Source organism: Sceloporus occidentalis, unplaced genomic scaffold (assembly GCF_023333645.1).
Source record: "Sceloporus occidentalis isolate IW3139 unplaced genomic scaffold, rSceOcc1.0.p SCAF_2, whole genome shotgun sequence".
Lineage (NCBI taxonomy): Eukaryota > Metazoa > Chordata > Lepidosauria > Squamata > Phrynosomatidae > Sceloporus > Sceloporus occidentalis.
This window is the reverse complement of record NW_028316982.1, coordinates 249256234-249270778: the sequence shown is the minus strand read 5'-3', so window position 1 is coordinate 249270778 and position 14545 is coordinate 249256234. Positions and strand designations below refer to the sequence as shown.

The 14545-nt window shown below is 40.7% G+C and overlaps 1 protein-coding gene across 7 annotated transcripts in view; it reads right to left on the bottom strand.

The window, feature by feature from the left end:
• RDX (radixin) overlaps nucleotides 1-12686 on the bottom strand; it is a 50325-nt gene extending 37639 nt beyond the window's left edge. For all 7 annotated transcript variants that reach the window (XR_016280264.1, XM_089512685.1, XM_089512680.1 and 4 more), the window contains exons 1-2: nucleotides 12507-12686; nucleotides 1932-2008 (exon numbers count right to left, since the gene is read on the bottom strand). Coding sequence is in view for 6 of the 7 variants with exons in the window: in XM_089512685.1 (XP_089368811.1) it covers nucleotides 1932-1943 (12 nt within the window). In the remaining variant the exon portion in view is untranslated. The remainder of the gene's footprint in view (nucleotides 1-1931; nucleotides 2009-12506) is intronic.
• Between the last annotated feature and the right edge of the window lie 1859 nt (nucleotides 12687-14545).

The following is a 14545-nucleotide window of genomic DNA, read 5'->3' as shown; positions in this document are numbered from 1 at the left end:
TCTCAGTAGGTGATGTATCTGTCCCCTGATGTGGAGACATCACACATCATCTCCACCATCTGAATGAGTCCCAGAAGGATGAGGAAAAGTAATATTCTAAGGTGCTTTACAGACCGCCCAAAAAGGGCAGTCTGTCGGCATCTCCGTTTCTGCCATCGGGAAGCCTCAGCCTGCAGACGGCGAGGCTTCCCAGCGGCCAAAAAAGAAGCCCCCCAAAGGGGCTTCTTTTTGCGACGCGGTAAAGACATTTCAAGGCGCCAATGACACACTCGTGACGTTATTACCGCGCCACTACGTGCGGACGCTAGGCATCCGCAGCGTCAAAATGGCGGTGCCCGTGTAGAACAGGCGCCACTATTTTGTATGCGCCGAGCGCGTACTAGGTTTAGGGGCATCCAGAAAGGACGCCCCTTTCTAACCCTAGTACGTGCGTGGCACATACTTTTGGCCCGTTTGTAACGGGCCTAAGTCATGTTTCCTCTCTCACTATTTCTTTGGAATAAGGCTGCTAAATAACACCTTCCCTCTACCCTATGCCTTGGGAGTTAGTGCCAGTTCTTGAAGTTCATTTGTGTCTCTGGCTACAGCCCAGCCCCTTCCTATAATACCAGTAAGACGGAAAGACTCAAAGGATAAAATCATTTGATGAGTTCAAGGGAGAGGTAGTGCACAGGCTATTTTGGCCCAAAATACGCAGGCCAAAAAGTGCAGCTTCCTGTCACTTCAGGGGTATGGCACACACATGACACATGCTCCCAGATCAGCCAGAATCTGTTCCGCGGCCTTCTAAAGCAGATGGAAGCCAGCCAGAAAAAGAGCAGCAAAAAGCCGCTTCTTGCCGGTGGCCTGTTGAGAACCGCAGCAGTGGCCAGCTTCAGGACCACGCTGTCCGGTTATTGCAGTCCCAAGATGACCAGGGCCAAGTGAGGCTGGAGCAGCCAGAGGCTGCTCCCCTTACTTATACATCTCTTTTTTGCCATTTAGCAACAGCACTGAATAATGTACTTCTCAGCTGCAGCACTAAATAATGCATTCCTCACCAGTGTGCAATCAGTGTCCAAGTACTATCAATGCAGGCTAAACAAAGTAAAAGATGATGTAGTTCCATGCAAAGACCTGGGTCACTAGACTAGCCTAACCGCTCAATATGCTTCGTTTATCCCCATTAGGTTTCTGCATTTCTGTCTTCAAGAAAACAGTATCTTCATGCCCTACCCCAGTGGTTCTCAAACTATGGGGCTGGACCCCAGAGTCAGAGTTGCTCAATGGAAGCGTGAGACCAGTAGGCCCTGATCCCTCTTCCTCCCCCTCTTTCCAAACTTTTTTGTGTGTAAAATTTAAACTTGCATTGAATTAAATATTGAATTTATTTAAATGACCTTATTTCATTATAAAATACAAATATGAATGTACATGAATGTGCGAATGAAAATACACACCTAAATAAACAAAATATTTTTATTGGTATACTGTTGGCCCTTACTACCCACAGAGTTTCCATTCCACCACACACACCCCAGCAGATGAAAAGAACAGCTGGACCTTAAATCCTGCAGATTTTGAAAGGCATCATGTGTACGCGGCTGCTCTGCACATGCATGCACAGCCATTAAGAGCAATGGGGCTTGCAGCCCAGGGATGCTTAAATCCACAGATGGCAAGCCCATTGTTGGGGAGGGCAGGCTGTACTACGTGGGGGGGAGCTATGTCCGCATGTAAATCTAAAGGGGTTTCCAAGGGTAAAAGCTATGAGTACCACTGCCCTACCCAACTCCCAATTCAGAGGTTTGAAACCGCAATCTTGTTTGGGAAGTGTTATATCATTGACATATCAGTCTATTTAGAGAAGAGATATCCAGATCTAGTTATCTCTACTACTAGTACACAGGATGATCTGAAGGTACTTCAAGGATTCAAAAGGGACTACTTACTGGTTTCGGCATTTTCCCCCCCTCTTCTGTGCTTCTTGCTCAGTTAAATCATCAGCAGGACTCAATCTTGTTCAGTTCTGTAAAAACAGTAATTTTTCATAAATACATCTGTTTTACCTTCTACTTGTCAGGTAACTGACTCATTTATACTTTATTTATTTATTTATTAGATCTATAGCCCAGCTTTTTCCTGAAGCAGGAATCCAAGGCAGTTCACAATGATATTAAAGGAACAAAATTAAAATAAAAACAAGATTAACTATAAAAATGTAATACATTTAAGAAGCCCATTTAAAATAATTAAAGAAAATCTCATACCTTTTTAGTAGCAAGTATTTTCTCAGCAGCCAGATCACTGCTAAAAGCCTGGCTGATTTAAAAACAACAACACACAAACACACACACACACACACACACACACACACACACCCCTTTACCAGCACTATGTAGTATTTGAGCATGGGACTATGACTCTGGAGAACATGGATACCCAATGGGTGACCTTGGGCAAGTGACACTCTCTCAACCTGAGAAGAAGACACAGGCAAACCTCCCTTGAACAAATCTTGCCAAGAAACTCCACTCCAGGGTCACCATAAGTCAAAAATCACTTGAATGCACACAACAACCTATGACAGCCAGAAGGAAGACAACATAGGCACCCTTTTTAGAGACTGTCAGAACCAGGGAGCAATCACCAAGAAAACACATCTCATATCTTTGAAAGATCACAAAGCTAGGGCCGGCTCATATTTAATAATAGAGTCCTTCAGATAGCCTGGATTTAAGCTGTAATGAGGTTTATAGGGAGTTTGAACTTTGAAATTTTGCCTGGAAATACACCACTGGACAGTTAAGCTGTCATAACAAGGAAGTCATTTGTTTCTGTAAACAGACCCAGTCAACAGTCCAGCCACAGCATTTCGGACCAATTGACTTTCCAAGTACTCTTCAAAGGCAACCCTACATAAGCTATGTTACAGTAATCAGTAAATGGCAGTAACAATGACATATACTAATAGATATTAATAGAAATGTAAAATTTTCAGAAATCTTAGCCACAGATGCAAAAAAAAACAACAAAAAAACAAAACCCTTTGGCTTTTGGAACATTCTGGGTTTTGGGATTCTGGATAAGGGAGACTCAACCTGTATTTGTAATAATTGTGTGCCTGAAACAAAGTTTGTTTACACTGAACCATCAAAAAGCAAAGTTGTCACTATCTCAGCCACCCATAAAACAGGTTTTGCCTGCTGGAATATTTCGGATTTGGGGATTCCAAATGAAGGAGAGACTCAACTAGTATAAAACATTCAGAAACATGTACCTCTCCAAATTAAGCGTCTTAGGAGAAATGCCAGGTCTGTCACTTACCACCTGGCCCTAAATTTTTGCTTTGATGTCAGTGTCAATTAAGTGAAGAAACAGTACCATACTAAAAGTTCGTTTAAATGTAGAAATGTCTATATAAACATTAAATAATAGGCTGGCAACATGCCGCCCCTGTCTGTTACTGTGACAATTGCCCTCTCCAATGACAATATGACAACCCCACGAAGCCATATTTTTATCTGAATAACATGTACAGATGCATATGCCTTGTTTTCAAGTATATCAATAGACTCACAAATTCTAAACAACTTAAGATCAGGGATAAAGTTCCCTAAACACTGTACTTAAAGGTATATTGGGGCCTTTTTTTGCTGCTGCTGCACGGTTGACTTTTTTGCTGAAATTTAGTGACATAACAGGAGTAGGTATAGTTCAGGGAGGGAACCACTACAAACCTATTCTGCTCACAAAATTGTCCATCCCTGGGTTAAATGCAAAGGCCATGGAAGTTTAAACATCAGGAAATCTACACTGATTACTTCAGCAATAAGTATAATATTATTCTTAACATGTATAAACTTTATTTTTCCCTTTAAAAATTCACAGGGCTGCTTCCACTTAATCATAATAACAAATAAAACCCAGTATTAACTACCTTGCCTATCTCATTCCTTCATATTTCACACTTATTTAAGTATTAAATACAAGATAGAACAAAAAGCTAGTTTCTCAGAGAGGTTTCCAGAGTATAATTTATCAAGAACCAATTGTATACAAAAGATAACACAGGATGCTTTATACTTCAAGTGTTCCAGTTTCTGTTTACATTAGCAAGTGTCAATTTGTTTTGCTAAGACCTCCAAACCCACAAGGCAATTACAGTAATTGATGAAAGATTGCTTCACCTAGCCTAGATTAATTTTCCTGAAAGCAGGATACCATCCAAAACCTCTATAATAAAAATACATATAGAACTAAGAAACTCTGAGAGGCCATAAATTGATTTACCAGTACCTAAGAGAGTGGGTTTAGAACTCCAAAATACACACACCTTCTTTAAAAAGAGTTTCAAAGGAGTAGTTAATTTTATTATCTGAACCAAAAAAATACAGTACTGTATTCTGGTACCTTGGAGACTAAAAGAGTTATTGAATTTTCATGAACTATGCATCACTTCATCAGATACATGAAGTGTTATCCTCAGCTGGTAAATACACAGAGATAATGAAAAAAAATGTAAATGGTGGAACCAGATGGCCAAAGGATATGTTCTGCAACTGCTCTGTACATTTTTACACCTGGCCTTACTATTCACAACTTCTCTCCTTGGCCTAAATCCAGGACAACGCTACCACAGTAAAAGTTTCTGCTACTGTAGTTGTACTTCATTACGCCACCACCACAAACCACAACTTCAGTCTCACACAACAGTCCTTGCACTTGGACCATCACCAAGTGCAACAAGCACAATGACATCAGTGGATACAGACTTGCATACTCAAAGATACATTCACTTATAAACTGAGGAAGAAAACTTCAGGCCTCAAACAAAATGAACCATAATTTATGGTAACTTTCTCCATAAACTAAATTATGGTACTGCAATATGTTCTTTTGATGCAGAAGACCAGGGTTTCACTAGAACCTTAGGATTCCACAAGAGGTTGCTTGGTGTTTCTTGAGAGATTGTGTTTGAAAACAACAATGTAACTATAATAATTTTTATGCAGGGGATTCCCTGAGCCCTGAAAATTATTTCAAGGATTCCTCCAGGGCAACAAGGTTGAAAAAGACTGCAATAGACTAAGGTATCTCACTGGAATGCATTTTCAAGGAGATGTGCCATTTGCCTCTCTATATTTTTCTATTATGATTTCAGGTAGGATTCCAGCTTATGTGAGGAGAACAGTCAACCTTGAGCTTGCAAATTATGTCTTTAAAAATAAAATCAATACTGCATCATTACAAATAAAGCTGCTACTAGTAATGAAGTTATGAAGCAGTACTCCCTTGACAGCTGCAAGTTTAGAAGTAACACAAAAACTTCAGGTAGCAAGAACTGAAATATGTATACAGTACTTCAGAAGTTTAAATGTGTAGTTATGCTATTGATTCTTCCAAGTTCGGTCAAACACATAGTCAGAATAAGTCACCTACCCATCATCACAAGCATTAAGCAACACAACTCTATGACATACACAAAGAGCTGTTTGACAGTGGAACACAATCCCTCAGAGTGTGGTGGCGTCTTCTTCTCTATGGGTTTTTAAACAGAGGCTAGATCACTATCTTTCAGTAATGCTTTGACTGTGTACTCCTGCATGGCAGCGCGGTTGGACAGGATGTCACTTAGATTGACAGCAATTCATCCCTAATGCCAAATCAAAATCTTTGAACCAGAAATAAAAGACTTCAGATTCTTTAGTATTAACTTCACACTGAGCTAAGTTAAAACTCCAATATAACCATACAAGTCTTTCAGATACTTAGAAGGCTGTGCACATCATTTTTTCCCAAAAACATTCTAATGTATATAAAAGACTGTAAATAACTTTGTGAACAGATCAATAAATTCACTGCAAAATGCCAATAAAAAAGAAATCATGATAGATACTATTAGGAAAAAAGACTGAAACCGAAATGGTCATGAGAAGTTGTTGTGTGCCTTTCAGTCATTTCCTTGACCGTGCCTCCTTCATTAACGTCCAAAACACACTGCAGAAATAATCCAGTTTGAGACCACGTTAACTGTCCTGCCTCAATGTTAAGGAATCCTGGGAATTGTAGTTTATTGTAGCACCAGAGCTCTCTGATAGAGAATACTGAATGTCTCACAAAATTACAGTTCCTAGAATTCCCAAGCACTGAGCCAAGGCAGTTAAAGCAGTTTCAAACCAGATTATTTCTACTGTGTATTTTGGACCTGAATCTATCCACATGGTACGTGGTCATTCTCTCTTTCTACAGCCCTCCATTTTTCCTAGCATTATTGTCCTTTCTAGTGAGTCATTTCATCTCATGATGTGGCCAAAATATGACAACCTAAATTTTGGCTTCCAGTGAGGATTCAGGCCTGATCTGTTCTAGAACCCATATTTATCTTTTTGGCCATCCATGGTATCCTTGAACTCTTCTCCAACACAACTCAACTGATTTGATTTTCCTTCTACCACCTTTCTGCACTATCCAATATATCTGGAATGCCCTAGACTGGACAAAGCTTGGCTACTGCATTTGAGCAGTTGGGGATGCTTTGAGTGAGAGTTCCTGCATGGCAGGAGGTTAGACTGGATGATCCTTCTGGTCTCTTTCGATTCTAGGATTCTATGAGGCTTTTTGTCTTAAAAAATGATTGTGTGGAATACATAGTTTCATATGAATTTAGCTTACACATTGTAAACCGCTTAGGGAGTGCTTAAGTGCACTGATACGTGGTACAGAAATGTACTTGCTATTGCTAATGTACTTGCTATGGTTGATAAACACGATGGAAAAGGTGATCAGAGAGCTTCCTCTTACGTTTACACACAAATAGTACAGGTAACTTTTGAAAGCAGTGAGAAACTCACTATCACAGAATATACTGAAGAATTTAAGAGGGATCAGAAAAAATATAGTCTACGAACAGCATTAGAGCTAACAAGGTTCTCCATAACTTGAGACACTATAACTCTTAGTATCAATTGCTAATGGGAAAACAACAATAAAAAGATTACTGCCTCCATACTCATCATGTAGACTTCCCAAAAGCAGCTTGCTGGCCACAGTTGGACAGAAGACCCTTTCCAAATTACTGGATGTTAGCAGACAAAGTGCATATTAATATGCCTGTTTTTTGTTTTTAAATATTTGGGAGGCAGGGAACCCTCCTTACTGTGGTCTTTGAAAAATAAAAATCCCCAAACCCCGTTTTCTTCCCAGAAGAGACGCTGCAGACTGCAGTTGGTGTGTTTTGCCTTGAGAGAAAAAACAGCTTGCAGAAATTTTTGAACACTTCTCCATTCATGCTCCTGTTTCTAACATATTAAATAAATTTACACATGTAACACGTAATTTATTTTGGACCATGGTTTGAAGCTGCAGAGTTGTTCTTACAGAGTTCCTGGTTTCTAACATTACAGTGCTGTATGTCTAGAGGCTGCTTAAATGCCACTGAAGTCAACTGGATTTAAGCAGCCTGTGTGGAAAACTGCAGCCAAAGTTCTCAAGTCTTAACTTTTTTAGTTTAATTACTTTGTTGAGAAGCTTATCACTAGGGAACTGGGCCCATCCCAGAAGGCATCTGGCTCTATCCTGGCTTCTGAGGGAGAGAGGGGTGGGCCAATCCCATCAGGCCTCCCCAAAGGAACTGAGCCTTTCCCTGAAGGCATCTGGCTGCATCCTCCACTCCCTTCCCCTTTTGTATCATGTCTTCTTAGATTGTAACCCTGAGGGCAGGGAACCGACTAATTAAAAGATTGCATGTACAGTGCTGTGTACATTTACAGCGCTATATAAATAAAGCTTAATAATAATAATAATAATAATAATAATAATAATAATGAGATTTGCAGAAAGCAGTGACAAATAATTTACAATCGTGTAATTGTGTTCACTAAGCCAAACACCAATAAAACCTAGATTTGTTTTGAACAATAGACAGCACCAATCTTTGGAGCCATTTCACATAAAGACATTCTTTGTCTATTCTGGATGCTTTTATCATAAACACATGATTAAACCAATGGGTGTTCAAGCATACTAAAGGCTAATATTCTGTTGTATTGCATTTTTCAGAAGTGTACAAGTTTTAAATAAAAACATCAAACCAAATATATTATTTTAATGTTATACAAAAAGGAAAGGTAGACAAGTTGACCATAATCAACATTCTTGGCTCATGTAGTGTTGTTGTTGTTGTTGTTGTTGTTGTTGTTGTTGTTGTGTGCCTTCAAATTATTTTTCATTTGAGAGCTCCATCATGCCTAGCCCAGAAACAGAAGAAGGGTCCTCGCTCCATTCATCTTCCATGGCCATGTCCTCAGAGGGAAAGATGAATTGCTGGACTCAATCACCTTCCCCCCTGCCATTTGTTTCATGCCTTTGTTAGATTGTAAGACTGAGGGCATGGAACTGTCTAATTAACAATTTGTAAATTGCTCTCAAGCAAAAACTTGTAAATTTACAGTGCTTTATAAATAAAGGTTAATAATAATAATAATAATAATAATAATAATAAAAACTCTGAATGAATGAATGAATGAATGAATGAATGAATGAATGAATGAATGAATGGCTTATGGTGACCCTAAAGTGAACCTATCACAAGGTTTTCTTGGCAAGATTTGTTCAGAGGGGTTTTGCCATTGCCTCCCTCTGGGCTGAGAGAATATGATTTGCCCAAGGTCACCCAATGGGTTACCATGTCTGAGTAGGGATCAGTCCCCTGGAGTCCTAGTCCAGCACTCAAACCACTACACCACACCGTTGGCTCACCAATTATTAGGCCAGCAAAAAGAATACAAAAGTATGTGCAGCTTCCTCCCCACCTTGCTTTGCCCACTAACCACCTTTTGGTGTCTTCCCAACTGGTGAAAAGGGATGAAGACCATGGTCCAAAACACACTGCAGAAATAATCCAGTTTGAGACCGCTTTAACTGCCCTGGCTTAGGGCCACACAATTCTAGGAATTCCAGTTTATTGTGGCACCCAAGCTCTTTGACAGAGAAGGCCCAATGCCTCACAGAACTGCAGTTCTCAGAATTCCCACGCATTGAGCCAGGGAAGTTAAAGCGGTTCCAAACTGGATTATTTCTGCAATGTGTTTTGGACCCATGAAAGCATGCAACCACAAAGAGCTCTTTTACTTAGCCAACTGATGTAGTACACTAATATGGATATCAGGATGCAAGTCAGCTCTAATTCAATTGCTTTTGATTTTTATTCTACCATGAAGCAAGTTCAGAAATCCTCTGCCTCCTTGATGTATTATTCAAATGTCAGCCTCCACCCAGCAAAACATTAAGAAGAAGGGGGGGGAAAAAGGGGGGGGGGGGGGAAGGGAGCCTGAACAGCCATTTTTGACCCCAAAGCACAAGCATTTACTGCTTCCTCCCTTACCAGCGGCATCTCTGGACTCTTCCCAGCTCCAGAGATGTGATGGAGGGGGCTGGGCAGACGTTTGGCAGCTGCTGACACGCAGAACGTGTTAACAGTGTACTTGTCCCCATTTGCAACAAGTAGACAAGCCACATGGTGGAGATGCTTTTTGTAGTCCATCCTCCCCCTTCTCCCACTTGGCACTGCTTCCCCTCCACCCATAAAACTTTTACTACACCTGCAGAGAATTCAAATACACAGCCAAGCTAGCCTGGAAAATCAGTATATAATGGCTCAATTTAGATTTGCATTTTAGGAACGGAGCCAAAAGCTTATTTTTAAAAAAATTAAATTTGTTCACCTGCAAGTATTGCAGGTGGTTCAAAAAAACTAGAAATCAGACTTCTACCTCTTCAAATGGGAGTCAAATACATAGCCATTTTAGTCTGGAAAATCAGTATGCACAGGGATCTTGTAGCACCTTTGAGACTTACTGAAAGAAAGTGGGTAGCATGAGCTTTCATAGATTTGAGCCTACTTTCTCAGATACATCTCAAGGAAGTAGGCTCAAGTCCAAGGAAGTTTATACTACCCACTACTTTCTTTCAGTGAGTCTCAAAGGTGCTTCCTTTTGTAGGGGGCGTGAACATTAATCAAACATCTCCTAGGGGTGTGGGGTATAGAAAAGGTTAGGAACCTCTGGTGAGGAACACACCTATAAATCATCTTCTCATCTTGGAGGAATTTATCTCTGAAAAACTATCAAGTTGTCTTCCAATGACAGAAGATGTACTGGAAAGCTACCACCATCTTTCCCAGTGTTCTACCTTTGAGATGTGGACTACTGCTCCCATCATCTTCAGCCAGCCTCAATTTACAGGCAAGTCCCACTCTGCTTGGGCAAGGTGAATGGGCTTCTGAATAAACCCACTGACAGCCTTAAGACCTTTCCTTCTGCTTGTTTTTTTAAGCCCACATTTGTTTGCTGTTGTTATCTGCCCTTGAGTCAACCTTGACTCATGGAGACCCTGTGGAAGAGACATCTCCAAGAACCCCTATCTTCCACTTTTCTGCTTAGTTCCTGCAAGCTCAGGTCCATGTTCCCCCTGATTGAATCCATCCAACTGGCATGCGCTCTTCCACTCCTTCTTCGACCCTCCACCTTCCCGAGCATTATTGTCTTTGCCAGTGATCCATGTCTTCTCATTACATGGCCAAAGTACGTCAGCCTCAATTTAATCATCCAAGAAATCCAAAGAAGAGAAAGTGAGGGGAGTGAAGCATAAAAGTAGATGACGCCTGGCCTGTTGTTGTTGTTATTATCCCACCTTTCTTCTGATTTAGGGACTCAAGGCAACTACCAACCAATTTAAAAGAGTACATACAAAAAAATGACATAAAAACATTAAAAATGCAAATGTAAGAAAACCCCACAAAAGGTTCACCGCCTTAGGGTTGTCATACACTGGAAATGACTTGAAAGCACACAAAGTATTATTTCTACAATGCAGATGCACCCCTAACCCACTGGGGGACCTGGGGCAAGTCTCACACCCTTAGCCTCAGGGAGGATGGCCATGGCAAACCCTCTCAGAGGAAACCTGCCAAGAAAACCCATGACAGGGGCTTGAAAATATAAAATGTAAAGGAAAAACATTTAAAATTTTAAAATTAAAAACATGACACATTAAAAATTAAATTGTACTGAAAACCATGTGTTTCGTGTGCCTTCAAGTTGTTTCCATCCCCTGGCGACCCTAAGGCAAACCTATCATGCAATTTCCTTGGCAAGTTTTCTTCAGAGGGGGTTTGCCATGGCTGTAAGCTGAGAAAGCGTGACTCACCCAAGGTCACCCAAAGCACTTTTAGGCATGAGTGAAGAATCGAACCTTGGTCTCCAGAGTCACATCCCAACACTCAAACCACTTTGTTGTTGTTGATGTGTGCATTCAAGTCATCCGGGCGACCATATTGCTCTCAATATATTTCAGTACTATAATTTTGCTGTTCCTGAGCATGTTAAATATTTCAATCTATTGCCATCAATACAAGTACATTGTGCATTTCAGTCAGTCGATAAAGGTATCACTGATGGGTTTTTGTTTGTGTTTGTCAAATGGCCAACACGGCTACCCCGAATGTCTTCTTCAGAGAGTTTGCCATGACCATGCTCTCTGAGGCTGAGAGAGTGTGACTGGCCTAAGGTCAGTGGGGAGGCCCCAGGGCCGAGCCGGGATTCGAACCCAGGCCTCCAGAGTCCCAGCACTCAAACCGCTGCGCCATGTTGTTGTATCATTTCAGATATTTGTTATGGTATGTAAATATATGAAAGATTTATCTTTTTAAAATGTGTTTTATGCTTTTAACAACTATCTGTTTTAATATTGTAATAACTTAATTTCTTTTTTTAAATGTACTTTTTTTTCTATGTTTTTAATCATATATTTTTTAATTTTGTGAAGCCGCTCTGAGTCCCAGTTTTGGGGGAAAGAGCAGGATACTATATATATATATATAATTTAATAATAATAATAATAATAATAATAATAAAATATAATAATAATATTAAATGATATATATATATATTATAATAATAATTTTATAATAAAAATATAAAAATAAAATATTATTATAATTATTAAATTATATATATTATAATAATTTAATAATAATATAATAATATATAATAAAATATAACAATAATATTAAATTATATATATATATAAAATTAAAAATAATTCAATAATAAAATATAATAATAAAACGTTATTATTATAATTATTAAATTATATATATTATAACAATTTAATAGTAATATAATAATATATAATAATATAATAATAATAATAATACCTATTATTATTATTATTATTACTGTCCGTCTTCCACGAAACCCCAAATCAAGAGCGAAGGAGGACCCAAACACACTGCAGAAATAAACCAGTTTGAGAGCGCTCTAGCTGCCCTGGTTCAATAGTAGGGAATTGTGGGAACTGTAGTTTTGTGAGGCGTTTACAAACTACAATTCCCAGGATTCCCATTGCACCGAGCAGCCAGGGCAGCTAAAGCGGTCTCAAAGTGGGAGGAGGAGGAGGCGGCGGCCAGTCATCCTCTGCCTGGGCTCCTTCCCTCGTAATTCCTTCCTCCCTTCTTCCCTTCCTACCTGGGAAGCGCTGGGCCCCCGCTCCTCGTCGGTTCCTCGCCCGGAGGCGCTGCGGGGCCTCCTCCGCTTCTCCTCCTCCGAGACGCGCTGACAGCTCCGCAATATGGCGGCCGCTTCCCAGAGTGTTATGGTTTATTTCTTTCCGCCGCCCCTGTCGGGAATGGTTGGCGCCTCCGGTGGGTTTTCCTCGACTGCGCATGCGCGACACGGAAAGGGGCGCAGGCGCTCCACGGCGGACGAAGCCGCCGCTGCCCTTAGTTATGTTTGGGCAAAGGGAGGGGAGGAGCTTTGGCAAGGGTCGGTCACGTGGTTGGGCCCCGGCTATAAAAAGGAGCGGGAGGCGATGGCGGGGTGGAAAGGGCGGTCGTCCAGTTTGATACCACTGCAGTTGCCATGGTGCAACACTATGGAATCATGGGAATTGTAGGTTATTGTGGCACCAGAGCGCTCTCTCTGACAGAGAAGGCTTAAATGTCTCCCAAAACTACAGTTCCCAGAATTCCCTAGCACTGAGTCAGGGCAGTCAAAGCGGTCACGAATTAGATACTTTATTTCATTTCTAGCCTGCCTTTCTCCCCAAAAGAGACCCAAGGCAACATAAAACACATTGGTCCCCACATGCGACTCTGGTCAGCATCTGCAGACACTGGCCATGGAACTGCCATGGAGGAGCTGCAAAGGCCTAGTGGAGCGTTCTCCCTAGGAACCTCTAGGTCCTTCGGTCAGGCTGTTGGTTAGAGTTCACCAGAGTTGCACCCAGGGAGCTAGGTATGCCTAGAGAGAACATACTAGTAAAATCCGTGAATAATCAAATCCAAATTTGGAGGGACAGGTGTACTCTGGTCCCTAAAGAAAACAGTGACACTCTTGTTAGTACCTTTGTGACCCAGAACATTGGATAATTAGCTTGGGTTTGAAGAACTAGTATGTGGCAGCTCTAGGGAAGAAGAGAAACTCCCGGTGCTTGGTAAGAATAGGGAACTGAGGAGAGGGAGAGCTTGAATGCGCACCAGAGGAGAAAGAAAAGGCTCAGCCAGGATGAAAAAGAGAGTTGGATGAGAGAGGAGAAACTGTACATAAAATGATATCTACTCTGGGCTGATCAAGTACAGTGGGCCCTTGGCATCTGCTGGGTTTGCTCTAGGACCCGCCATGGATACCAAAATCTGTGGATGCTCATGTCCTATTACATATAATGGCAAGCTAAAATGGTGTCCCTTATATAAAATGGCAAAATCAAGATCGACATTTTGGAATTATTTTCAAGCTGTGGATGGTTCAATCCATGGATACAGAATCTGTGGATATGGAAGGCTGACAATACTAGGTTGGAAGGAAAGAGGGACCAGTAAGAAAGAAAAAGAGTTGGCAATGGAGGGATAGAAAACAAAACACTAAGATATGGATGAAACAAAAAGGGTTTTTTGCTGAAGCAAAACTGAATGCTTCTACTAGTATGTTTGATATACGTTGGGTTTCTTTTGAGTGTCGTTCCTCTCCCCTGCCATCTACACTCACTGTCTGCAAGAGAAATTCAGACTTGTTACTCAACTAGAGTTGAATGTTGTCCTTTGTGTATTGTTTCCCTGCCTTCCCACGGGTAACAACCAGAGAGAAGCATCGCACAGAGGGAGGCCAAGTTTTTCCCTTTTTGTTTTGGATAAAATACAGTTCAAGCCACAGTACAATGGGAGGGAGGGAGGCCGAGTTTAACATGAAGGGCCAGGAAATAACTGAGTTACCAGTTCTGAGTCATGTAAGAGTTATTAATATAACATGCTCCTAGCCATCTTCTAAGAGCTGGAGGAAGAATAGAGAGGAATTTCCAATTAAAACAAACAGGAAGAAGAGCAAATTGTGAGACAAGAAGGGAAAAAATTCATTGTAAGGAAGCATGTGTCTCTTTAAGAGGTAGTGGGTGCTTTGTAATTAAAGTAATCAAATTAGTCAGGGCAAATTGTGGATAGATATACTATAATCTGATCAAAACAGGGAGAAAGAGCAAATCCATCAAACATCTTAATAGGTCTTTTTATTTC